Source organism: Salmo trutta, chromosome 6, assembly GCF_901001165.1.
Source record: "Salmo trutta chromosome 6, fSalTru1.1, whole genome shotgun sequence".
NCBI lineage: Eukaryota > Metazoa > Chordata > Actinopteri > Salmoniformes > Salmonidae > Salmo > Salmo trutta.
The window spans coordinates 30,439,060-30,467,013 of NC_042962.1; the positions used below are offsets into that span (position 1 = coordinate 30,439,060).

Consider the following 27,954-nt stretch of genomic DNA (forward strand, 5'->3'; position numbering starts at 1 on the left):
TGGAACACAGGAGTGATGGTTGCTGATAATGGGCCTCTGTACGCCAATGTAGATATTCCATAAAAAATCTGCCGTTTCCAGCTAAAATAGTCATTTACAACATTAACAATGTCTACACTGTATTTCTGATCAATTTGTTGTTATTATAATGGACAAAAAATGTGCTTTTCTTTGAAAAACAAGGACTTTTCTAAGTAACCCCAAACTTTTGAACGGGAGTGTATATTGTATATAAGTGAAGTGTGGTATGACTTGTGATGTATTTCTTATACAGTATGTAACCCAGGAATGTTGCCAAGCAAATTTCCCTATGGGACAGGAAAGTATTCATTAATTAATGATTTCATTCATACCTTGAAGCATAGCATCTTGCTCCAACATGTCCTCTTGGTCCTCCTCATCCTGGTCCATGGAATGCAGTGGCTCTCTCTTCATCTGCCTGTCCCGTATGTGTCCCACGAGCCTGGGCTTGGCTCTGGCTTCGGGCCCCTCCTCATCCACCACTTGCAGGGCACCAGAGATGATGTCTGCCAGCTGGTCCAGGTCTTTACCCATCAGACTGTCCATGTTCACTCTCTGCCTCCCCAGCTTGTTGACCACGTTCAGGATGAACCGCTCTGTGGGAGAGGGTAGAAAGGAAGAACACAAAGGAAGGTCAATTTGAAATCCACTATAACTTTCCAGTAGCTTCCCATTGGACACACACTGGTTGAATCAACGTTATTTCAACGTAATTTGTCAACTAACTGTGACATGGAATCAATGTGGAAAATCCAATGAATTTGAAAAAAGTAATCAGCCTGTACTGTTTTCATCTTATTTTAACCAGTGTTGTAAACATAAAAATTGGGGTTAAACTTCTATTTAAATACAATGACTTAACCCGAGTAACAGATTGTTATGTCAATCTAATTTTATCATAATCATCAGAACTATGTATACATTGACATGACGTTGAAGACTTCCCATTTTCAATATAAGGTATACTGGGTGGTTTAAATTACGTCGAATGTTATACTTGATTAGACATATTTTATTTGACAATGTTTCAATGTTGATAGTAAAATGTTTGAATCAATGTCAATTTTTCTATGTCATGCCATCAACCTAAATAAAGAGGTATATTGAAATAAAACCTTTAGATAGTGCAATGATTCCTGCTTGAACAGGGACTCCTAATGGTATATGAGGGGTAATGCACTTCAGTGATTAGAAGTCTACCACCCAGACGCTTACCTCGATATACCTTACTTAGCTTTGGAAGAAAGCAGTGTACGTTTCAGCAGAGCTATCATGTCAACATGCTTAGACATTAATCAGCTTCCATACTCATTTGTGTAGACTACCTACAGTAAATAACATTGAATAGCTGAAAGTAACTCCTCTAAACCTTTCTTACACAAGCTGTATGTGAACGTACCTCCGGAGTGAGGTTTGGTTTATGTAGGCTACTGTACATTGACATCAGATTTTGAAGTTCACAGAAGCACAGTTGCCTCTAAATGAATAAAATAGCATTAGAATAACTTTGAAAATGTTTGCGTGGATCCTCTACAAATTAATCTGAAGTTCACATAAGCACGCAGAACAGCGCAAACACAAATCATTGTGGTAAAAAGAGGACCTTACCATCCATCGTACTGAGCTGCTCCTTGGGCACCTGATGGTTGGACGCAGCCTTGAAAAGAAGCCTGTCTATGTTGGGCCTTGGAGGTTTGGAGCCACTGCCACCAAGTCGTGTCTGAGGTTCTACCTGACCACCAGGGTGTACATAGCTGACATAGTAAAGTTTCCCCTTGGGTCCCACCACTGCCCCTGGTACTGGTCGGCTCTGGGTGTGTGCTGCTCCAGCCATGTAGCGCTCAAGCTGGGCAGCCAGCCCCGTGGCACTCCCCCTGGCCCTCCCTGGCTCCTGGCTAGAGTAGGCTGTCTCCACTGGGGATCTCCAGCTCCCTACAGCCCCCTGGGTGAAGACCTTACCCCCCTGGGGTGGACCTGCAGACTGCAGATTGTAGAATGTAGACTTCCCCTTCTTTGGTTGTAAGTCTTCATTCTGTAACACAACCATGGTTTTTACAGTCTATACAATTTTTGTTGTATTTCAATCACCAGTGACAGTGAATTCACATTGCATTTAAAGGGCGACTGAACGAAAAAAGCAACAGTCTATGCGGCATCGATATGAGTCAGAAACGTTTATTCTATTGTCAAAATTGACTACAAAGTGTAAATAGAATCATTTTGGTCATAAACTCACCCAAAACGTAGATTTGCGAGATAATTAGGAAAATAAATTACGGTAAAAGGGTACCGTAACAGTTTTACTTGGATTGGATTAATTTAAATCCTGCCCACAGCTGGCAGCACCCAAGTAATCATTAGCGCAGATGCACGCTACACGATAGTAATGGTCAATTTGGTTTCACATTGGATATCCCTTTGGAGCTAGTTAGGCACTATCAGTAAATTACCCAACGTACATGGGACAATATTTTTAAATGTCAATAGTTCAAAATTTCAATCACTTAAAAAGATCAAACCAACTATAAATTGTAGAAATTCATATACAAATATTGAAATCATTTAATTAGAAAACTAACCAGTGCGTAACATGAAAATATTGTCCCATTTACATTGTGTAATTTATTCATGGCCCCTAACTAGCTGCACAGATAAGCTATCCAAAGTCCAAACCACGGTCACACACTGGCCGGCTGAAGCTAACTGGCGAAAGAAGTTGGCTAGCTTGCTAGCTTGTCTAGGCTACTTTTAGACACAAGATCTGGTTAGACTGTTTAAAGTTATCTAGAAGGGTGAGTGACTGTAACTGTGTACTGTTTTGGCAGAGTGAAAGTACAAACGCTTCCCACGTTCGAACACAAACACACAAGAGACACCCACATCAAAGCACGCCTCCGAGATCCAAATCTCGTTATCAGTCTCGTTAAATCCATAAATTCAGCCCCCCTTTCACAACAGGGCCATTCCACCTCAAAAATCACAAGAGGATTTCAACACACACAATCTCAGATTGTTCTGAAATTGTTTCTGTAGTTGGTAACAGATTAGCATTCCTGAAACAATGTTTTGTGGAAATATAATTTGATCTCTGAGAATAATAATCTAATTGATTCTGGATTCTTGACATAGCTTACTCATAGCTTAATATATCTACTGCTGTGCATATCATTCTTAGTTGATATTGTGTAAATTTTCCCAGTTGTTAATCCCCCCAATAACATAAATGTTAACTGTTTGACATTTTACTGCATTGTTAGGAGCTAGTAACATAAGTATTTCGCTGCACCCGCTATACCACCTGCTAAACCAGCAGTTCCCAAACTAGGGGTTGCGACCCCATGTGGATTCACCTGATAGGAAAATGGGGTGGCGGGAGAATTTCCAAAATCTTGAAGAAAAAATATAATAAATATCCAAAAACCTATGCAGTACCAGTCAAAAGTTTGGACACACCTACTGTACTCATTCAAGGGTTTTTCTTTATTTTCATGATTTTCTAGATTGTAGAATAATAGTGAAGACATCAGAACTATGAAATAACACATATGGAATCATGTAGTAACCAAAAAAGTGTTAAACAAATGGAAATATATTTTATATTTTAGAATCTTCAAAGTAGCCACCCTTTGTCTTGATGGCAGCTTTGCACACTCTTGGCATTCTGTCAACCAGCTTCACCTGGAATGCTTTTCCAACAGTCTTGAAGGAGTTCCCACATATGCTGAGCACTTGTTGGCTGCTTTTCCTTCACTCTGCGGTCCAACACATTCCAAACCATCTCAATTGGGTTGAGGTCGGGTGATTGTGGAGGCCAGGTCATCTGATGCAGCACTCCATCACTCTCCTTCTTGGTCAGCCTGGAGGTGTGTTGGGTCATTGTCCTGTTGAAAAACAAATGATCGTCCCACTAAGGGCAAACCAGATGGGAGGGTGTATCGCTGCAGAATGCTGTGGTAGCCATGCTGGTTAAGTGTGCCATAAATTCTAAATAAATCACAGACAGTGACACCAGCAAAGCACCCCTATGCCATCACTCCTCCTCCTCCATGCTTCACGTTAGGAACCACACATGCAGAGATAATCCGTTCACCTACTCTGCATCTCACAAATACACAGTGGTTGGAACCAGAAATCTCAAATTTGGACTCATCAGACCAAAGGACAGATTTCCACTGGTCTAATGTTCATTGCTCGTGTTTATTGGCCCAAGCAAGTCTCTTCTTATTATTGGTGTCCTTTAGTAGTGGTTTATTTGCAGCAATTCGACCATAAAGGCCTGATTCACGCAGTCTCTTCTGAACAGTTGATGTTGAGATGTCTGTTACTTGAACTCTTTGAAGCATTTATTTGGGCTGCAATTTCTGATGCTGGTAACTCTAATGAACTTATCCTCTGCAGAAGAGGTAACTATGCGTCTTCCTTTCCTGAGGCGGTCCTCCTGAGAGCCAGTTTCATCATAGCGCTTGATGGTTTTAGCGAATGCACTTGAAGAAACTTTCAAAGTTATTGAAATTTTCATTATTGACTGACCATCATGTCTTAAAGTAATGATGGACTATCGTTTCGCTTTGCTTATTTGAGCAGTTCTTGCCATTATATGGACTTGGTCTTTTACCAACTAGGGCTCTCTTCTGTATACCACCCCTACCTTGTCACAACACAACTGATTGGCTCAAACGCATTAAGAAGGAAAGAAATTCCACAAATTAGGCACACCTGTTATTTGAAATGCATTCCAGGTGACTACCTCATGAAGCTAATTGAGAATGGGAAGAGTGTGCAAGGCTGTCATCAAGGCAACAGGTGGCTACTTTGAAGAATCTCAAATATAAAATATATTTTGATTTGTTTAACACTTTTTTGGTTAATACATGATTCCATGTGTGTTATTTCATACTTTTGATGTCTTCACTATTTTTCTACAATGTAGAACAATTTTAAAAATAAGGAAAAACCCTGGAATGAGTAGGTGTGTCCAAACTTTTGACTGGTACTGTACATTATAATAGCGTCTTTGTATCTCAAAATCATAGTAATGGCGTTAACCTTAAAAATCTAAATGAAAATGATAAAAAATTCGAAGATAAAATTCAACCAGAGAGCACCCTTAGATCATAAGAAAAGGCCGCACTTGAGCGTTGAACTCAACTCACAGTAAATGGCTAGACCAGCTATGCTATGAAACTACACACTATTGCAGACTTTGATATTACCGGCTGCAACTGATATGGTGAAGACAATGTGTTGGGAGGCAGAGGCACAGAAAACTTACATCAATGCCTTTGTCAGATAACACTGTTAAATGAATAATTTACGCTATTACTAACAATCAAGACAAAATTCTGATTGAATGACTCTAAAACTGTGAGGGGCGAGATACGCATGCATTGACTTTTGTTCGCTATACATGTTGGGGGATGCTATTTACAAGAACATATTGTTCTGTCTCACTATTCCCGTGCATGAAACGGCACAAGGGCTGTTCAGTGTGCTGTGAAGCTATATTGACGAAAAACAGATTCCATGGGATCGAATAGTGGAATTTTACACAGATGGGGCTCCATCTATGGCGGGATGGGGAGCAGGCCTCTGCACTTTAGTTATGAATGTGTCTCCCTCTGCCATATGGATGCATTGCATGATACAACGAGAGCAATTGGTGGCAAAAGAGCACAGAACTCGGAGATACACTGAGTATACAAAACATTAAGAACTCTTTCCATGACTGACCAGGTGAATCCAGGTGAAAGCTATGATCCTTTATTGATGTCACTTCTTATCTCAGTGTGGATGAAGGTGAGGAGACAGGTTAACCTCTTGACGGTTGCCTAGGATAGGGGGCGCTACAGCGATTTTTGAAAAAAATTTGTGCCCATTTTAAATGGCCTCCTACTCAAACTCAGAAGCTTGCCAGCAGCATACCACCCTGCATCCAACTGCTGGCTTGCTTCTGATGCTAAGCAGGGTTGGTCCTGGTCAGTCCCTGGATGGGGGACCAGATGCTGCTGGAAGTGGTATTGGAGGGCCAGTAGGAGGCACTCTTTCCTCTGGTCTAAAAAATATCCCAATGCCCCAGGGCAGTGATTGGGGACACTGCCCTGTGTAGGGTGCCGTCTTTCGGATGGGACGTTAAACGGGTGTCCTGACTCTCTGAGGTAATTAAAGATCCCATTGCACTTATCGTGAAGAGTAGGGGTGTTAACCCCGGTGTCCTGGCTAAATTCCCAATCTGGCACTCATACCATCACGGCTGTCTAATCATCCCCAGCTTACAATTGGCTCATTCATCCCCCTCCTCTCCCCTGAAACTATTCCCCAGGTCGTTGCTGTAAATGAGAATGTGTTCTCAGTCAACTTACCTGGTAAAATAACGGTAAAATAAATAAAAAATAAATAAAAAGGATATGCATATAATTAATACTTGTGGATAGAAAACACCCTCAACTTCATCACTTTGCCTATAAATCACACCGTGAGCAATGGTTCATTGAGCACTTCCTATTGCTTCCACTAGATGTCCCCAGTCTTTACAAAGTAGTTTGAGTCTCCTACTGTGAAAACTGATTGAATGAGACGCTGTGGAAAGTGGTCACATGAGGAGGGCCATCACCATTATGACGCCGGCGCCCCTGCCTACCCTCCCCTTTCGAAACGTTTAGAAAGACAATGCAATCGTCCCCCTTGAATCTTATTGGAGCTCTGGTTGAAAAAGGCCCTAAAGATTTATGTTATACAACGTTTGACATGTTTGAACGAACCTAAATTTAAAAAAAATGCATTTTATTGAAAGAGGAGTCCCGCGGCCGACGGAAGTTTTGGAGCAGCCTTCAGAACGCGCTAACAAGAACAAGCTATTGGGACGTAAAGGATTAACTTTTTCGAACAAAAATATATTTGTTGTGGACCTGGGATTCCTGGAAGTGCTTTCTGATGAAGATAATCAAAGGTAAGGGATTATTGACAATAGTATACAAGAGTAGATTTGATATGCGATTGTTCCAAGATGGCGCTAACGGTAGCCTATTTGTCTGAGTATCGCATCCCCTTTTATCGCAAAGTGTGATTACCCAGTAAAGTTATTTTTAAATCTGGCATTGCAGGTGCTTTCAAGAGATATTCATCTATAAACCTTAGAATGACAATATTACATTTTAAAAATGTTTTCGAATAGTAATTTAGTAAATTGTAGCGCTGTTTCACCGGATGCATTTGAGGGAAAATAGTTAGTCAACGTCACGCGCCGATGTAAAATGCTGTTTTTATATATAAATATGAACTTTATCGAACAAAAGAATGCATGTATTGTGTAACATGATGTCCTAGGAGTGTCATCTGATGAAGATTGTCAAAGGTTAGTGCTGCATTTAGCTGTTTTTTGGTTATTTGTGATGCATGTGGTTGGTCGGAAAATGGCTATGTGGCTACTTTTACGATATACTCCTCTAACATAATCTAATGTTTTGCTTTTGCTGTAAAGCCTTTTTGAAATCGAACAACGTGGTTCGATTCAGGAGAGGTGTATCTATAAAAGGATATAACATAGTCCTATATTTGAAAAAAAGAAAATATAAAATTTTGTTATGCTAATGGCGATAGGATTTTTCGCTGGATGTCCGTCCCGTCCGACCAGGGGTTAAAGAAGGGGTTTTAAGCCTTGAGACAATTGAGACATGGATTGTGTATGTGTGCCATTCAGAGGGTAAATGAGCAAGACAAAATATTTAAGTGCCTTTGAACGGGGTATGGTAGTAGGTGCCAGGCGCACCGGTTTGTGTCAAGAACTGCAACATTGCTGGGTTTTTCACGCTCAACAGAGTCAACATGGGCCAGCATCCCTATGGAACACTTTCGACACCTTGTAGAGTCTATGCCCCGATGAACAGAGGGTGTTCTGAGGGCAAGGGTATACGCAGTGTATACTGCAGCAGGTAACAGCAGGTAACTTCGATTGTAAACTACATCAAAACCACATCCACTGAGTGCACACCTATTCACAAAACTATGTGGAGATATGGGATCAGAGACAATGTTCTATTTCACACCGAGGCTTGGTAGTTATCGAGGGGGAGTGTTAGAAAGATTTTTCACATTGAGAGAGGAACTGTTGTTATTCACAATGGATGTAAAAAAAAACAGACTTGGTTGACTTTCTGTGTAATGAAAAGAAAATGTGTCTCCTTGCCTACAGTATGTAACAGACATATTTTGGAAACTGAACGAACTGAACGCAAGCATGCAGGGGAAATACAAAAACATTCTACAAGATGAGTGACCGACACAGTGGATTCAGAGGAAAGAATTCTTATTGGAGAGAGAGTCTTTCAAAAGGGAACCATGCCCCCTTCCGTCAGCTGTGCATGTTTCTAACAGAAATCAGCATCAGTAAGTGTCCCACATGAATGATGACTGCTCACCTCCAATGCTTGGAAGAGCACTTTCGGACCTACTTCCCAATCTGTTTGACTGTGATCCTGGCTCACTTGACATGCCAGTAAGTGAAATCGAACAGCTGATTGAGCTGTCATGTGACTGAGTGCATTCATAGGTCAATACGGAGGAGTTTTGGTTCCTGACTCTAAGGGAATAGCCTGGCGTCTCCCTGTGAGCATTAATGTTGCGTTCAAAACAACTGGGAGTTCCCTGTGAGCATTAATGTTGCGTTCAAAACAACTGGGAGTTCCCAGTTCAAGACAACTGGGAAATCTGAAAGAAAACGAGCTCCAACTGGGAAAAATCGTTTTCAACGGTCATCCAACTAGAGCCTCTTTCTAGAGCTCCAACTTTCCAACCTGAAGATCACTGACATCATGATTTGACCTCATATTTTTCAGAGTTCTTGAAAGCACTATGAAACCCATGGTACCCTTCGCCAGCTCATATCTGTGTGAAGCTGGATTCAGTGCTCTCGTCTGCATTAATACCAAATATCGATCCAGGTTGGATGTGACAGCAGAGATGAGGTGCTCACTGTCGACCACGCCCCAACTTTGAGAAGCTCCGACGCGGCATGCATCAAGCACGCCCATGTCATTAGTGGTGGTGAGATAAGATACATTATGTCAGACTAATTTGCAATTGACTATCATAGCCCCACATTAAAACTTCTTAGGGATAGGAGAAAGTATTTTCACGTCCGGATGAAAAGTGTGCCCAAAGTAAACTGCCTGTTACTCAGGCCCAGAAGCTAGGATATGCATATAATTGGTAGATTTGGATAGAAAACACTCTAAAGCTTCTAGAACTGTTAAGATAATGTCTGTGAGTATAACAGAACTGATTTGGCAGGCGGAACCCTGAGGACAAACCATCCAGGGAAAAAAGAAATTGAGGTCATAGTATTTCCCATTGGTTTTCTATGGGAAGGTTTTAATAGGAACCTGGTTGCAGTTCCTATGGCTTCCACTAGATGTCAACAGTTCTTTAGAAATTGGTTGATGTTTTTCTTTTGAGAAATGAAGAAGTATGGCTGTTCTTTGTAAGTGTCACTCCATGTGGACTCTACTGTTTGGTGCACGTGAACTGGAACGCGCTTCACGTTGTTTTTATCTGGTATTGGAAACAGTTTATCCCGACTTAAATTTTATCGATTATTTATGTTTTAGGATACCTGAGGTTGGATTAGGAACGTTGTTTGAAATGTTTGGACCAAGTTTACAGGTAACTTATTAGATACTTTGTAGTCATATTGGGCAAGTTGGAACCGGTGTATTTCTGAATCAAACTTGCCAAATAAATTGACATTTTGGGGATATAAAGGACATTATCGAACAAAAGGACCATTTGTGATGTTTCTGGGACATTTTGGAGTGCCAACAGAAGAAGATCTTCAAAGGTAAGGCATTAATTATATCGTTATTTCTGCCTTTTGTGTCGCCTGCCTGGTTGAAAATTATTTTCATGTGTTTGTATGCGGGGCGCTGTCCTCAGATAGTCACATGGTCTGCTTTTGCCGTAAAGCCTTTTTGAAATCTGACACTGCGGCTGGATTAACAAGAAGTTAAGCTTTATTTTGATCTATTGCACTTATATTTTCGGTTATCTTGAATATTGATATTTCTGTAGTTTGAATTTGGCGCTCTGCAATTTCACTGGATGTTGTCAAATCAATCCCGCTAAAGGGATTGGCGCGTGAAGGGATCACTAACAGGTTAAAAGTATGTGATGGTTGAGAAGACAATCAGAAATACTGTTAGAATGTTTTTCAATTGACTGCCATATCCCCAAATAAAAAAGTAAATGGCTGTTAATTTCATAATTTGTTTTACATGGTTGGGGTCACAAGAATGTTCAGATATCAAAATGGGGTGGTATGCCAAAAAAGTTTGGGAACCCATGTGCTAAGTCTTTCCATCTTTATATGACTTTATGACCTTATGAAGAAGAATGTACACTGCACATGGAGGTTGTTTAAAAAAATAATAAGAATTACCTCCGAACTATACTGGCATATTCCACAACTTCAGACTCTTTCAATGCTGACTGTGCTCTTGTTCTTTTTCTCAAAAATCGTTACATTGGATTTTAACAGTTTTGTATAGCCTAAACGCAGGACAAAATGCAATCAAAAGCAAGCTGTCTTTTCAAATGCAACTTATTATGTGACTTGTTAAGCACATTTTTACTCCTGAACTTATTTAGGCTTGAAATAACAAATGGGTTGCAAGCTGTCTTTTCAAATGCAGCTTATTATGTGACTTGTCAAGCACATTTTTACTCCTGAACTTATTTAGGCTTGAAATAACAAATGGGTTGAATACTTATTGACTCGACATTTCAGCTTATCATTTTTTATTACATGTAATTTGTAAAAAATAAACATAATTCCACTTTGACATTGATGTATTGTGTGTAGGCCAGTGACACAAAATCTCAATTTAATCCATTTTAAATTCAGGCTGTAACACAACAAAATGTGGAAAAAGTCAAGGGGTGTGAATACATCCCTGCACCAGGGTATCAAAGAACTATCAATGACTAATCATATCAATGGAATATCATGGAATCAGTGAATTAAATCCTTTTTTTTGTTCTACTTAGTCGTTCAAATGAGATACTAAGTTGTTCAAATGAGTTACTAAGTAATTCAAACATCGTTCAAACGATATACTAAATGTTGTTTTATTTGCCTTGGGCTTCAGGCTTCTGTATATATATTTTTTCTACCCAAGGTTGGAAAGGAAATGTCCAGCAGAATGGATTAAAGAGCGTGGCGGTATAGCAGGAACAGCGACATCTAGTGGTCAAAACTGGGTACTTTTACACTACTTTATGGTAAATAACGCTTCACAACTTCAATTAATAATTTCTCTGAACAGGGGAAAAAACATCACCAGATTCACAGGGAATACATTACATAGTATGGAGAAGCAATACTTCAAGCCGCAGTTGCATACTACTGCAATCAATTAGCTTAATTTCTCCAAGATAAAATGTAATTCCAACAAAATAATGTTTCAAGAACGCAAATCCTACACGCTAGAAAAAATGTGCTAAGTAGAACCATACAGGATTTTTCAGTTTGTCCCCACAGGGGAACCAGGGATGCTGGGTAGAACCCTCTATGTAGGCTTCTTCAAAGAACTCCCTGTATATGGTTCTACCTAGAAACCTTTATGAAGGGTTCTGCCTAGAACCCTCTATAAAGGGTTGTACCAATAATAATTTTATAATCTAAAGGTTCTTCCTAGAACCGTCTATGAATGGTTCTACCGAGAACCCTTTCATCTGGGTTGTATGGTCGTCTCAAATAAAACTATGAAGGATCTCGGCATTACTCTGGACCCTGATCTCTCTTTTGACGAACATATAAAGACTATTTGAAGGACAGCTTTTTTTACATCTTCATAACGTTGTAAAAATCAGAAACATTCTGTCCAAAAATGTGGCAGAAAAGTTAATCCATTCTTTTGTCACTTTTAACCTAGACTACAGCAATGCTCTACTTTCCGGCTACCAGGATAAAGCGCTAAATAAACTTCAGTTAATGCCAAACACGGCTGCTAGAATCTTGACTAGGACCCCAAAATTGTATCATATTACTCCAGTGCTAGCCTCTCTACACTGGCTTCCTGTTAAGGCCAGTGCTGATTTCAAGGTTTTACTGCTAACCTACAAAGCATTACATGGGCTTGCTCCTACCTATCTCTCCGATTTGGTCTGCCGTACATACCTACACGTACGCTACGGTCACAAGACGCAGGCCTCCTTATTGTCCCTAGAATTTCTAAGCAAACAGCTGGAGGCAGGGCTTTCTCCTATAGAGCTCCATTTTCATGGAATGGTCTGCCTATCCATGTGAGAGACGCAGACTCGGTCTCGACCTTTAAGTCTTTATTGAAGACTCATCTCTTCAGTAGGTCCTGTGATTGAGTGTATTCTGGCCCAGGGATGTGAAGGGGAACGGAAAGGCACTAGAGCGACGAACCGCCCTTGCTGTCTCTGCCTGGCCGGTTCCCCTCTCTCCACCGTGATTCTCTGCCTCTAACCCTATTATGGGGGCTGAGTCACTGGCTTACTGGTGCCCTTCTATCCCGTCCCTATGAGGGGTGCGTGATCTTCCTGTCCGGGTTTGGCGCCCCCATCGGGTTCGTGCCGTGGGGGAGATCTTCGTGGGCTATACTCAGCCTTGTCTCAGGGTAGTGAGTTCGTGGTTTGAAGATATCCCTCTAGTGGTGTGGGACCTGTGCTTTGGCAAAGTGGGTGGGGTTATATCCTGCCTGGTTGGCCCTATCTGTGGGCTTTGTCGGACAAGGCCACAGTGTCTCCTGACCCCTCCTGTCTCAGCCTCCAGTATTTATGCTGCAATAGTTTGTGTCGGGGGGTTAGGGTCAGTCTGTTATATCTGGAGTATTTCTCCTGTCTTATCCGGTGTCCTGTGTGAATTTAAGTATGCTCTCTCTAATTCTCTCTCTCTCCCTCTCCCTCTCCTCCCAGAGGACCTGAGCCCTGGGACCATGCCTCAGGATTACCTGGCCTGATGACTCCTTTCTGTCCCCAGTCTACCTGGTCGTGCTGCTGCTCCAGTTTCAACTGTTCTGCCTGCGGCTATGGAACCCTGACCTGTTCCCCGGACGTGCTACCTTGTCCCGGACCTGCTGTTTTCGACTCTCTCTCTCTACCGTACCTACTGTCTCTAACTCTGAATGCTCGGCTATGAAAAGCCAACTGACATTTACTCCTGAGGTGCTGACCTGTTGCAACCTCTACAACCACTGTGATTATTGTTATTATTATTTGCCCTGCTGGTCATCTATGAACGTTTGAACATCTTGGCCATGTAGTGTTATAATCTCAACTCGGCACAGCCAGAAGAGGACTGGCCACCCCTCAAAGCCTGGTTCTCTCTAGGTTTCTTCCTAGGTTCCTGCCTTTCTATGGAGTTTTTCCTAGCCACCGTGCTTCTACATCTGCATTGCTTGCTGTTTGGGGTTTTAGGCTGGGTTTCTGTATAGCACTGTGACATCTGCTGATGTAAAAAGGGCTTTATAAATACATTTGATTGATCTAGTGATGTTACGTTTGATACCGGAGCTCCGAGGCATGCGTCGAAAACAGTGCTCCGATGACTTTATCAGCAGTACGTCATCAATGACGTCCGAAGCTTCGTTTCACCACGTACTTTTTCAAACCGTGTGTTGCACAGTGGTTCCAGTGCTTTCTTCGATTCCAAACGACTCCGACCTCTACTGCACACCGTACTTACAAGTATAGTCAGGATTTTGTACAAAAACTTTCACCTGACTGGTAGCTTAGCAGGCAGAGTAGGGAACCATGGAACATTCAGGGACATGAGCGTATGAGGTCAAATCCTGTGAAGACACATTATTTTGAAAATGATTTTATGCGAAACCACACTTTCTGCACTGTTATTCAAACAATTTGTTTTATTTAGTATAGTATAAGGTTCTGTCTGAAGCATCTTACAAAATGCCAAAGTTTCAGTTTTTGAAAGATTGTCAACTTGAAGGCAAAAAAGGGAAGCATGATGTACAGTAAGATGCAAACCTGGTATTCCAACTGATTATAGGCCAACAAAGCCAATGACTTACCACAGTGAAGAAAAATGTATTTTTGATAATCACACGCTGGTATTTATTGCTGACCAGCTAATGTGCATTGTGAAAAGACAATGAAGCTCCGAGTGATGAACCGTTTTCGGGCGCAATTTGGTGAAAGCGCCGTAGCCTTCAGGGAGCCTCGGTTTCCCATCACTAATATTATCTTTTGAGGGTTCTTCCTAGAACCCTCTATGAGCGGGTAGAACCACCAGGCTTACATTACATATATCATAAGGCTTTTCTTTGAGGGCCTAGTTATACCCTAACACAGTGGTGTCAGGAATCTCCTGGTTTATTGGCCACGTCAGGCCTGCAAGTTACATTATTCTGGCTTGCAAAGTGATGTGTAATTCTTATTGGAATCCAACCAGAGTTAGGATATCCAACAAGTGGAATTGTTAATCACCCACAACCTGCATTCAGAATGACTGCCAGGGTAGGGACGGTTAAACTTTGAGACTACCTCAATCATCTAAACTAGAACAACCATCTCAGTTAGTTTAGAAAACTGTATGTTATTTATCTTTGTGTAGCATAAAATGTATCAACCAATCAATGTACATGCAAAACCCCAGATATTACAGTAAAACAAATAATTCAGAACCCTTTGACTTACAAAGAACCCTTGTCTTCCAAAAAGGATTTCTGATCAAAAAGGTTCTTGATAGAACCCTATCAGTCCACAAACACCCCTGTTGGAACCCTGTTTTTTAAGAAGGGTAACTACAGAAACAACTTCAGAACAATCTGGCTTGCTGAAATGATGTGGAACGACTCACCACACCTAATGTCTATATGTAATGTTATACAGTGATCGGGGGAAGGGATGGCGAGATCATCAGTGTTATGACAGGTTTCTGATATAAAAAAGAAGCAGCCTAGGCTTGGGCACGCAGGACAGGATATGAATAGATTTATTTCAAAGACAACTGCCCTTGTAAATTGCATATAGAAATTCTGAAGGAGATAGTGTCACTCAACAACCATTTTATACATTTTCACAACAGACTTGGTAAAAACGCTTATCTCCCCATCAAACTGAGCACCACTAGCTTCTCATAATCCAACCCAGAAACCACAAAATTAAAGCAGTAGATTCAAAACAGTGGAGGCTGCTGAGGGGAGGACGGCTCATAATAACGGTTGGAAAGGAGTCAATGGAATTGTATCAAACATATGGTTTCCATTCCAGCCATTACTATGAGCCGCTCTAACCTCAGCAGCCTCCACTGATTGAAAAGTAAGACATTTGACAATGACAAGCATTAACAATATTATGGGTAGATACTTTGACACAATAAACACAAGGATAAGGCCTTAGACTACTAGGCTGTGATAATGAGTGTGTATGCTATCTTCCTTCTTTGTTTTGTTCTGTCCCTACCATGGCATTAGAGAGATAATGCGATTCTCCCCAGCTCGGGAGTATTGGGAGACCCTAATGGCATTAACCCAGCGGGATGGGCCTCAGCCATTCATGCTAACCATGTTTGTCATCCACTATCCCACAATGCAACAAAGAACACCGCCTCGTCACGAAGGAGGGTCCTGAACTCCTCAACTCTGGATGCCATCATCGCTATGGTAAAACAGCAATAGGAAGTAGCGGGGTAGCTCTGGGGTTGGCTGGGATGTGGGGCGTTATTCATGCAACCCCACGGGGTTCTGCCTTAAATACGGTGATGAGATATAGATAGTAAAGGAGTGATAGAACCCCCTTTCTAAATGGGGATCATCCATGCTCAGCGGGATAGATGACAGGAGAAAAAGGAAACAAAAGCAGTGCAGAGCAGAGCCAACGTCGCTGCCCCCTGCCTATATGGTTTCTTCCTCATGCATTAGGACAGAAAGAAAAAAATAACATGGAGGCCCTGGTTAACCAAGGATGAGGCCTCTCTCTCAACGGTCCCCTATAGCTACCAAATGCAGGTGGCTTGGAACTCTTCCCCTTGCATGGAATGGCTTCTCTATCGGGCCCTTACCTGAGTGAGGGGCCCCTCTCGCTGGAGCTCCTGGCGAGTAGTGCCAACAGACTGGGGAAGGAGACCCAGCTCTTGAAGGTACTTCTGGACGCTCCTGCTAAGTTTCGCCTCCCCCGTCTTCAGCTTCCTGTCTCCACCATAGCGTGTCAGGGAGGCAGAGGGGGGATCTGGCCTTCGGATGGGAACCTTGCGTAGCTTGGACAGCTCTCTGGAGATCACATGCTGGGTGGTGGCATCCTGCCATGTCAACCCTAGAGATGGAGTCGAGTAAAGCAATGTTAAACCATGGTCATATTCATTAGTGTACACAGTAGCAAAACGCTTTGCAATTGTAAATTAAAACAAGCTTCTATTGGACGAGTACAGGCAGTCCCTCCCCGTTTCTGTCCGTTTTCTTCCGTTTGGTGTCTAGTGTATACGACCCAGAATACCAACACATATCATTCTGTGTTATAAATATAAAAGTAAACACTGTTTAGATAAAACACAATTCTATGAGAAAACATTGAGACAGCAACAAAACGGAGGGTCATGCAGTCAGTGTACACAGTAGCGTGTAATTATCTGGCCGTGGCCTGTCTTGAAATCTGATGACAGCGAACCTGAGGAAAAAGCAAAGCAATGCATGGCGCCCTCCCAGAGAGTCAACAAGCCCTGTGAGAATGTCACGCCGCAGCCAAAGCCACACCAACATCTCCACTAATTGCCAACACATACTCAGAATGCAAGGCTCCCGGGCACGGGCACAACATTGCGTTGCCAAGGCCAGATGGAGCTACCCAGGCAAGAAGAGACCCAAAACAACATGGATGTCTGGCCTCATTCCCAAAGAGCCAACAGGAACGTCTGCATTCCACTGCAGAAAAGCACACAGAAATACCACCGATAATGTAATAATGCAGTATCCATCTGCATGAGCCAAGATGGTCAGACATGGAATGCAGTTTTACTGTTATTCTAATAGCATTGACAAATGATTTTAATGAGAAGACTTGTTATTGGAAAATATGGGTGTTATCCATAGAATCCATGATATTTCACAATTATTTCAGGTATTCTCTCTCCCTTCTACATCTACATTGCTTGCTGTTTGTGGTTTTAGGCTGGGTTTCCGTGTGGCTCTTTGTGACATCTGCTGATGAAAAAGGGCTTTAGAAATACATTTGATTGACTGATACAAATGTAGCCCTCGTAGAGGTCCTCTTTTTGAGGGACATTTTCTGATGATGCTCACTGAGTGTACAAAACAGTAGGAACACCTTCCTAATATTGAGTTGCACCCTCTATTGTCCACAGAACAGCCTCAATTCGTCAGGGCAAGGACCCTACAAGGTGTCGAAAGCATTCCACAGGGATACTGGCCCACGTTGACTCAAATGTTGACTCCCACAGTTGTGTAAAGCTGTCTGGATGTCCTTAAGTTGGTGTACCATTCTTGATACACACGGGAAACTGTTGAGCGTGAAAAACCCAGCAGTGTTGCAGTTCCCCCCCCTTTCTAGCTCTGACTCTGCTAATAGCTACTGTATTGAGGAATAATGTACTTTCTATGCCTGTAGTTGTCCCACCTAGCTATCTTAAGATGAATGCACTAACTGTAAGTCGCATCTGCTAAATGACTAAAATGTCAAAATGTGCTCAAACTTGTGCGCCTGGCACCTCCTACCATACCCCCTTCAAAGGCGCTTAAATATTTTGTCTAGCCCATTCACCCTCTGAATGGCATACACACAATCCATGTCTCAATTGTCTCAATGCTAAAAAATACTTCTTTAACCTGTTTCCTCCCCTTCATCTGCACTGATTGAAGTGGATTTAACAAGTGACATCAATAAGAGATCATAGCTTTCACCTGCTCAGTCTATTTCATGGAAAGATCAGGTGTTCCTAATGTTTTGTACACTCAGTGCAGAGGAGAACAATAGGCTAGCAGCCAGCCAGGACAGGAATATTTCACCAAAAGTGTCTACATATGACTTCATTAGCTTGGCCACTGATGTATCCCATGATACCTCTGAATAGACCACGGAGCGTATAGGGTAGGTGTTATCGAACGTAACCCAACCGTCAGCCCCATCACAACACATCCTCCCATCTATTATTTGTAGTGTAGTATATAGGGAATATGATGCCATTTGGGAAGCAAGCCTAAGTGTTCCATACATTAGTGCAGTAGTAGTTATTATGGGGCCATCAGGACAGATGGGGGGAGAGGCAGGTCCAGTTGAATCCATAAAGGACCCATAAAATATCTACCGCTAGAGAGGTGGGAGTTCATTCATTGTTGTATGAATCCCAGATGGCCCCATTGTTAAAACCAGAACACTGTGGCTAAATGCAGCTGTTAATTAGCACCTAGCCATTTGTGCGGTGGTAGAGAGAGAGAGAGAGAGAGAGAGAGAGAGAGAGAGAGAGAGAGAGAGAGAGAGAGAGAGAGAGAGAGAGAGAGAGAGAGAGAGAGAGAGAGAGAGAGAGAGAGAGAGAGAGAGAGAGAGAGAGAGAGAGAGAGAGAGAGAGAGAGAGAGAGAGAGAGAGAGAGAGAGAGAGAGAGAACACTGCTGAACTCACTAAACAAAGTCATAAACATTCTGCGGAATAATAGGGTCATTCTCACGAAACTGACATTTTTATCGAAATTTCCTCTTGGATCACTGAGATTAGAATCTGTGTTCATCTATTTCATATTTATTATTATGTTTTTTGATCAGATATTATGCATTTTAACCACAATTTCTAAAATTACCAACTCAAAAATTATTATTACCGCAAAAACAACAAAAAAGTAATAAACAAATCCATTTCTCCCCTAATGAATAGGCTTGAATTAAACATAACAATGAAAATACAAATATTTAAAATTCAATTATTAAATTGTATTTCGTAATTTACACTATATATACAAAAGTATGTGGACACCCCTTCAAATTAGTGGATTCAGCTATTTCAGCCACATCCATTGCTGACAGCTGTAAAATCGAACACACAGGCATGCAATTTCAAATAAACAAACATTGGCAATATATTGGCTTTACTGAAGAGCTCTGTGACTTTAAACGTGGCACCGTCATAGGATGCCACCTTTCCAACAAGTCAGTCAAAATTGTCTGTCCTCGTTTGCAACACTACCAAGTTCCAAACTGCTTCTGGATGCAACGTCGGGAGAACTGTTCGTCTGGAGCTTCATGTGTGCGGCCTAGCAGCCGCACACAAGCCTAAAATCATTATGCCAAGCATCGGCTGGAGTGGTGTAAAGCTCGCCACCATTGGACTCTGGAGCAGTGGCAACGCATTCTCTGGAGTGATGAATCACGCTTCACCGTCTGACGGACGAATACGCCCCAATTCATAGTTCCAACTGTACAGTTTGGTGGAGGAGGAATAATGGTCTGGGGCTGTTTTTCATGGGTTGGGCTAAGCCCCTTAGTTCCAGTGAAGGGAAATCTTAACGCTACATCATACAATTACATTCTAGATGATTCTGTGCTTCCAACTTTATGTCAGCAGTTTGGGGAAGGCCCTTTCCTGTTTTAGCCTGACAATGCCCCCGTGCACGAAGCGAGGTCTATACAGAAATGGTTTGTCGATATCGGTGTTGAAGAACTTGACTGGGCTGCACAGAGCCCTGACCTCAACCCCATCGAACACCTTTGGGATGAATTGGAACGCCAACTGCGAGCCAGGCCTAATCGCCCAACATCAATGCCCGAACTCACTAATCCTCTTGTGGCCGAATGGAAGCAAGTCCCTGCAGCAATGTTCCAACAGCTAGTGGAAATCCTTCCCAGAAGAGTGGAGGCTGTTATAGCAGCAAATGGGGGACCAACTCCATATTAATGTCCATGATTATGGAATGAGATGTTTGACGAGTAGGTGTCTGCATACTTTTGGTCATAGTATATCCCATTACTGTAACACATAACCTCTTTTTATCATTACCGTAATACTATCAGATTATGCCAAAATTGCTAAAGTATACATTTTATTTTTCCTAACATTTCCTATATACTGGTGCATACAGTAATGATGAGCAGGTTTCGGAGATGAGACTGCATGTTTCGGTATGAGTGTTGCATAGTTTGCCATTCAAAAACTGTACTGATCTCTATCATAGATTAAGTAATCCCAAATGACTTTGCAAGATACTAAAATCACTGATCTTAATGCAGTTGACTAAAATACCTCTAATTTCAGTATAAGTATATGTACTGTAATTACATGCATGCATTTTCAAAAGTCAGAAGTGGACTTTTTTGGGGAATAAATCATTTACAGGTAATATTGGTGTATTATGACATGGCTATTTGTGGTTGTAAGTTATTTCAGATGTATTTATGGATTCAATGGGATCCTTTGGGCAAATGGCACAACACAATATGCCTCTAAAGTATCTGAAAAAACTCACATATGGGCCAACAACTGTCTTGGGATATCAAACAACAGTATAGTGGTAATGAGAAATGTGGGTTTCAGTACAGGTGCACATGTCAACATGGAGGATATCCTCCTTTAAGTGGTGGGGTTGCTCTGAAACACAAACTGCAGATTTTGGGTTATGTGACGGTCGTCAAAAGGAGTAGACCAAGGTGCAGCGTGGTAAGTGCTCATATTTCTTTATTGTAACTCAGAACACTAAATCAAAATAATAAACAACGAAAAGCGAACGTCACGTTCTGCAGGTTTACTGAGCTGTACAAAAACAAGATCCAACACTGAAGGAGGGAAAAAGGGCTGCCTAAGTATGATTCCCAATCAGAGACAACGATAGACAGCTGCCTCTGATTAGGAACCATACTCGGCCAATCAAAGGAAAAAACAACATAGAAATATAACACAGACTGCCCACCCCACACCCTGACCTAACAAAATAGAGAAATAAACCGTCTCTCTCAGGTCAGGGCGTGACAGGTTAAAGTAAGTTAAACAAGGGCACTGCGTTCATCCACCTCTGGCCTGCTCGCCTCCCTACCTCTGAGGAAGCACAGCTCCCGCTCAGCCCAGTCAAAACTGTTCGCTGCTCTGGCACCCCAATGGTGGAACAAGCTCCCTCACGACGCCAGGACAGCGGAGTCAATCACCACCTTCCGGAGACACCTGAAACCCCACCTCTTTAAGGAATACCTGGGATAGGATAAAGTAATCCTTCTACCCCCCCCCCCCCCCAAAGATTTAGATGCACTATTGTAAAGTGGTTTTTCCACTGGATATCTTAAGGTGAATGCACCAATTTGTAAGTCGCTCTGGATAAGAGCGTCTGCTAAATGACTTAAATGTAAATGTAAATGATTTATGCACCCAATATTTATTGACAACCCTACTTAATCAAATAACTGTTGTACTGTATTACCAAAAATCTCTACAGTAGGTTCAAGGAGCAGTCCTAGTAAATAAATAATGTTACCAGCACAGCATACCCAGTGACTATACACTAGAATTAGCTTATTATCATTCCCGAAATGAAAATTCTAATTACCCCAAAATTACGTGGCAATGAGAAATGTGGGTTTCGGTACTGAGAGGCCCTTAGCTCAATCTGGAAATGATATGAGTCAGCAAGCATTTGAAAACATCACTAAAGTCAATTTATGCCTCCATTTTGGTAAGGTAATGGTTTTCTGACATTTTCCCAATTTCAGCTTTTTAGCCGTTTCGGTAATGAGAAGGTCAAGTGGGGTAAAGGGGGTGTTTGAGAATAAGAACCTAATTCTGAAGGCATATAAGCGAATAAATTAACTTATAATTAACTTAACTTGTGCTCACCTAAGGACTACTCATCTAGATGATACATTATGGGGAAATAAAACAATATTTAAAAACTGTACTTTTTACAGGAACTTGAAAAATAATTACGGTAATTAGAAACGTCCACAGACACTGTGTTTTTACGTAATACATATTATAGTTTAATGTAAACTTTAACTACTATACAATTTGTATTATTTATGGACAAACTACAGTAACATATTTTGTGTTTTATTCAAATAACTTAGGTTTTTCTAAAGTAAGATTGTATAAAATGACCTGAGGATTTAAATCTGGCGAAAATGTAACTGATTGAAAATAAGACACTTTGCCAAAAACTTTAAATCTTACGTCTTGAGAATGATGATTGCAAGTTTTGTAACAAAATCAGCTACAGACGTGTTTAAAACTGGTTTGATGAGAATCACCCAATAGCATTCATCAGAGCACTGTTGCAGCAGTTGGCATTCCTATTTATAAAAACCCAGAAGGTGTGCTCAAATCAACTGTGGACTGAGAACAGTCCAACCAGTACATGTTCTGACTCAAGAGTTGCTCTCATTTTATACCTAATATTCCCACTTTCACTTACCATAAAATAAGTAAGGCCTATGTTCCAAAAGTACTACCAGATCTAAAATCTTCAACACAAAATACAGCTGGTACTATTAGCTTAGCTATAAAATAGCTTATGTAGCCGACATTTGTGAGTCTGTGTATATGTACACATCTTTGACAGTAAACTGTATGTAATGTATGTGTAACAGAGTGTGGGTGAGAAATTACATATTGTATGCAAACCTGGGTTCAAATTATATTTGAAGTCATTTCAAATACTTTCGCTGGGTTTAATTGAGCTTGCCTGGCGCAATGGAACCTATAGTATAGGCACAAAACTGTGAAACCCACCCATCCGGAACTACAGGCAGGCTAAATTTGAATTATAAAAGTATTTGAAAGAATTCAAATGGTATTTGAACCCAGGTCTGGTTGTATGTTTTGCTGTTGTGGAAGATACACCTCAACACGAAGACACACATATACCCTAAGTACATAGAACCTCTGGAGAGGAGGAAGATCAGTGGTGCTGAAATTAAACACTGTCTGTTTGTGGTCATTGCATCTCCCTGACTGGCTAGGTGATCATACCACTGATGCAAATGTCACTTAGCATTATCTTACTTTGCTTGTCTTGAGAAGAAGTGAAAATTCACTCTGCTTTGCACATGGATCAAGGTGATGCTGAAGGATCAACCAACTGTAGAGAGCAGGGACCCTAGTGGTTATTACAGATAGTCAGAGCCTGTGGTTAAGTGGTAACGCTCCCGGGCTCTAAAGGAATATATGCTTCTCCTCCTCTCACACACTTCAAATTTGACTTTAAGTGTTTGTAGTCAATTTTGTCGTCACAATGGATTTCACCTATCACTTAGCCTTGCTTAGCAAAGCTTCTAGTTACAGATCAGGTTGTCTGTAGATCAGGTTGTCTGTAGAACATTCACGCACGCGCGCACACGCACACGCGCACACACACGCACACACACACACACACAGAGAGAGAGAGAGACCTTGAACCAGACGCCTCGAACGCTTTGCAGCTTCGCTATATGAAGTATGGACACACTGTGTTTGCACGTTGTGAATCCCAAAGTCGCCTCGGCACATAGAGCCATCGATGCAGTCTAATATAAAAGTCATTTGCAGCGGATGACAGTGTCTTGCACTCCAAGGCGGCATGTGGAAAATGTAATAGCCGACAATGCTCCTTCCAAGCAGGGATACCGCCAAACAAAGCAAGGAACACGAAGACAAAATAAACCCTTTTTGTGCCGGGTCAATTTCTATTGATCTAATGACATTGGATGTTGTGTGCAGAGATTAGACTGCATGATTTCGTCTACGGCGACTCCGATGCAAAATAAAGTTTATTGCAAATCGATGCCGTTGAAGTCCCCCCCCCCTTCTCGTCTTTTCTTCTACTCCATTTAGGTTTCAGTACAATAGTCTCAATCACCCTGTCTGCTCTTCAACAGGGGAGCTGAACTAAACATCTCAAAGATGACAGGCACCTCAATAAGGAGCAATGCTAAAGCCGATAAGATCCAAAACACAATGAAGCGTAGACTGACTCGTCTGAAGATAGCGCCACTCAGTCTTTAGATATGGTTCTAAGAGACAGGGTCGCAAGCAAATCTGAGCCAGGTTGAACTGGAGCCCAAGACTGTGCGGCGCCATCGAAAGTGTGTGATGGAGGGGTGACGTCATGTCTCCTGTCTTTCCGTCTGCATTTGAACCCAACGTCAGTCAGACACAGACAAACGTCTCCCAGCGACAGACATTTCAGAGATATTAACACCTGGAAATAGAGCTCGAACAAACGGACGCACCGACTCTCGTCCTCCCTCTCACCCTCCTCAGTCTCATCCGTTTATTTCAGAGAAGTTATTACAATAAATGCTGTGGTCTCACACTGTGCCTAATATTCATTACGGCGTTTGTAATTTCCTATGGATGCGCGCTTTTTCAATGCTTTAAAAAAAAATGGTTTTCTACAGTTGTTTACGCCTGTTATAAAAGATTACGCTTAGAGTGGCCTGTAAAGCCAATTAGCAGGGAGAGGTTAGTGCTGAAGGTATTTGCTGCCCTCTGCTGCGACAGCCTATAGTTGCAGATGCTTGTGATAGTCTTGTAGCCAGATTTCAACTGAGGATAATGATATTGGATGTTATAAATGTTGCATAAATGTGAATGAGACATGAAATTACCAGTGGTGGTTCTAGACCATTTCAACTGGGGGGGGCCAAGCTGGGGCCAGTTGTACTGTTAGAGGGGCCAGTTACATTAAACGTTATTGTTGTCATATCGTTTTCTTCCCTGCATTGCAGGCATTAGCAGGCAAAAGACCATGTTCATAATCATCATCGTTGCCACTGTCTAATAACAGATGTAAAAAAAAGAACGATAGCAAAAATTTGTTATGTCAAAATTATTTCAAACTCCACATTTAGGGGGGCCACAAGGGGGTCCAAAATTGTTGTCACAGGGGCACTGGCCCCCCTGGACCCCCCCCCCCCCCCCCAGAACCGCTAGTGGATATTACATACATAGTTTTAATTTGATTAATTTAAAACATTCATGAATTAAAGCATATATTTCTTTCGGTAAAACCTAATGTTGAAACTAACCTGAGCCAAACAACCAACTGTCTAACACCTTCCTTTATTTAGTTCCATTGGATACACTTCCGCTAGAGAGAGTGAACTGACTAGCCTAGTGAATCCATTTGTGCTAATACACTGTGTCAATTAAAAGGCTTCTCTGGTCCTGGCTGGAGGCACCAAACTATTGTTCACTTTCATGTGCCACCCGTGACAGACAGCGGAAGAACATTAAGAGAGAGAGAGAGAGAGAGAGAGAGAGGGAGAGAGTGAGAGAGAGAGAAGGAAAGTGAGTGTGTGAGAGAGAGAGGGAGAGAGTGAGAGAGAGAGAGAAGGAAAGTGAGTGTGAGAGAGAGAGAGAGAGATCAACCCATACGACTGTACAACCCACACATGGAGTAGCGTCATCTGGAAAACAGATTGACAGAGACATAGAAAAGAGGGAGACGTACTGTACACCAGAGTAATATCTAGAGAACTAAATAATGCCAAGATCATGGCGATCCAAATCAATAAAATGGAGATCCACTTTTTTTCCAGGACACCGGCCATATGTTTCAACTGTGTTCTCTCTCCTGTTGTTTGAGGACATCCCTGGGCCTGTTTTGTGTCCTGTTCGCCTGTATCTACCCTGTTTAACAAGCACATTAGCTGCCGTGCTCCCATTAATGGAGCAGGAGAGGCCGTCTAATGCAATTACGCCGCATGCAGCACCGTCACTCATCCACGTAATTAGCACCAAATGTCCTGCAATCATACAAGCCAATTAGATTCCTGGTGCCGTTATATGATCAGGGCACAACAATGGCCTGTGTGTGGTATATTACCTGTACTTTACCTCTTTGCCACATTTGCAGCTTGAACGTTGGGCTTGCTTTCACATAATGAGAGCTGAAACCCTGTATTATAATGTCTGGAAGGAGGAACAGACCAAACAGACACACACATCTTTACAGACGACACAGAGACAGACAGAGAGACAAGCAGGCACGCAGGCAGACAAACAGAAAGCACCTTTGTGGGCCAATTTCTGTAGGAGAGTCCTGAGGCGCTGTAGAGCAGAGGCTGACGCATCGTAGGTGTACAGGTCCGCACCGGGTAACTCCAGGCACCTTCCAAACACGCCGTCTAGAAGAGAACACACATACAGTTATACACACACTGTCATCAAACAGATCATGTACTGCAGTGACAGACATATGAGGATAATGGAGTTCTGGGAAAGGGTTAACTAACTTGTCAAAGCAATGACAACAGTACAGCGCTTTAGGATTGCTACTCTCGAGGGTGAAACAATCTTTTACAACCTTCGTATAAAAGCTGAAGTTGTGTGTTCCCTGCAGTTTCTTGTAAGCTTGGAGTTCCTGTTTGGGAAGCTAGTCGCTGACACTTTTTTTGACAGCAGTGCGATAAGCACCAGGCCATCATTGGAGCCGAGACGTTATCAGGGACCCTGTTATCTCCCTATCAGCAGGCCGCTTGCTTCGCCAAACGCAGGTTCCTAGGCAACCCACGGCGGAGCTCCTACCTGGACATTAATTCAACGGTTATCTGGACTGGAGGAGCACGCTGGGACGGCTGAGAGACTGGGGGGGGTCAGGATACCGTGTGAGGAATATAAATGACCCGGCCACACGCCGTCGTTTCACAGTCAGGGAGAGAAAGAATATCCATGTGTCTCGTCTTCTTCAAAATCCCAAAATACATCAAACTCCAGTCGAAGCCGAACTCAAAGTTGAAAGCATCATGACTCATCATCTATGTGTGTGAGTGAAAGAGAGAGACTAATGATGTGAACTTCGTGCTGCACCACAGGACAACCTGATCTACAGTCAGTGCTCATTTACTCTGCTTTGCCGGCAGTGGCAATTAATGACACCATGGCTTGACTGACACCCTACACTAACACGCCTGTTCAAATCTGTTTATATTTACATATGCATTTATTTATTTAACATTTGTTTATTTACACATGCCATTTATCCGTTTATTTTCTATGTTCAGAAGCAGGTGCGCTGTCATCACTCAACCTGTCGTGAGAGCTTAACTAATCTTAGTTTTGCTTCTTTGCATTAATAAAATGAATCGACTAGGTTTATCCTATGCAGTACTACACACCAATAGTCACCATCTTTCAGCTGCAGCTCATTTGATAACTTTTTAATTACAGGCCTGTGCTCAACGTTGAGTGGCTGATAATTACAACGATAATAATACCGTCAGCCTCAGCTACTAATTTGAATCTTCTTTGAAATGAAAAGGCAGTGCTTCCCTGCGTTGCTTCTGTAGCCTGTGACCCGTGTAATGACGGCTCTCTGCGGGAGAAAGCCTTTCGAAGGTAAAATTAACATAAACAACACGTAAATACAGTGCATTTTATTTTTCGCACTCCGCATATACAAGCTGACAGAATAATGTCACGTTTCCATGTAGTTATACAGAGCACCACAGACAGGTAACCTACTGTATGTCTGAATGACAACAGGAAAGAAGGATAAAAAAATATATGTGAGATGAGGAAAGGGGGAAACGAAGAAACCTCAAGATAAGACAAATTTGATATATGTTGAGAATCATGACTATGGCTATCATGATTATGAGAAGCCATTATTTCAGTGTAAACAGACAGTTTTACAAAATGAGTTTATAACAATGTAGTAGAGATGACATAATAGATGAACAGACGACAGTGACATAACAAGCGACATGCGACTGTCTTATATTTGCTATTTTGTGCTCCTTCACCAGTTTCCATGACAACTGCCACAGTTAATGTGTTGTTTCCTCCACAGTTGACAGGACATTCCCAGCAGACAACACACATAATTCTGCACACACACACACACACACACACACACACACACACACACACACACACACACACACATCAGAAGCACACACACGCACACAGCAACACACACACACACAGTATACACATGCACATACAGTGAGGGAAAAAAGTATTTGATCCCCTGCTGATTTTGTACGTTTGCCCAC

The 27,954-nt window shown here is 42.0% G+C and overlaps 1 protein-coding gene across 2 annotated transcripts in view; it reads right to left on the reverse strand.

Annotated features, from left to right (window-relative positions):
- Window positions 1-27,954, reverse strand: part of ptprn2 (protein tyrosine phosphatase receptor type N2) — a 277,091-nt gene that overhangs the window by 192,145 nt on the left and 56,992 nt on the right. For both annotated transcript variants that reach the window (XM_029756151.1, XM_029756150.1), the window contains exons 3-6: window positions 25,972-26,085; window positions 16,061-16,311; window positions 1,630-2,053; window positions 354-617 (exon numbers count right to left, since the gene is read on the reverse strand). In XM_029756151.1, coding sequence (XP_029612011.1) covers window positions 354-617; window positions 1,630-2,053; window positions 16,061-16,311; window positions 25,972-26,085 — 1,053 coding nt within the window. The remainder of the gene's footprint in view (window positions 1-353; window positions 618-1,629; window positions 2,054-16,060; window positions 16,312-25,971; window positions 26,086-27,954) is intronic.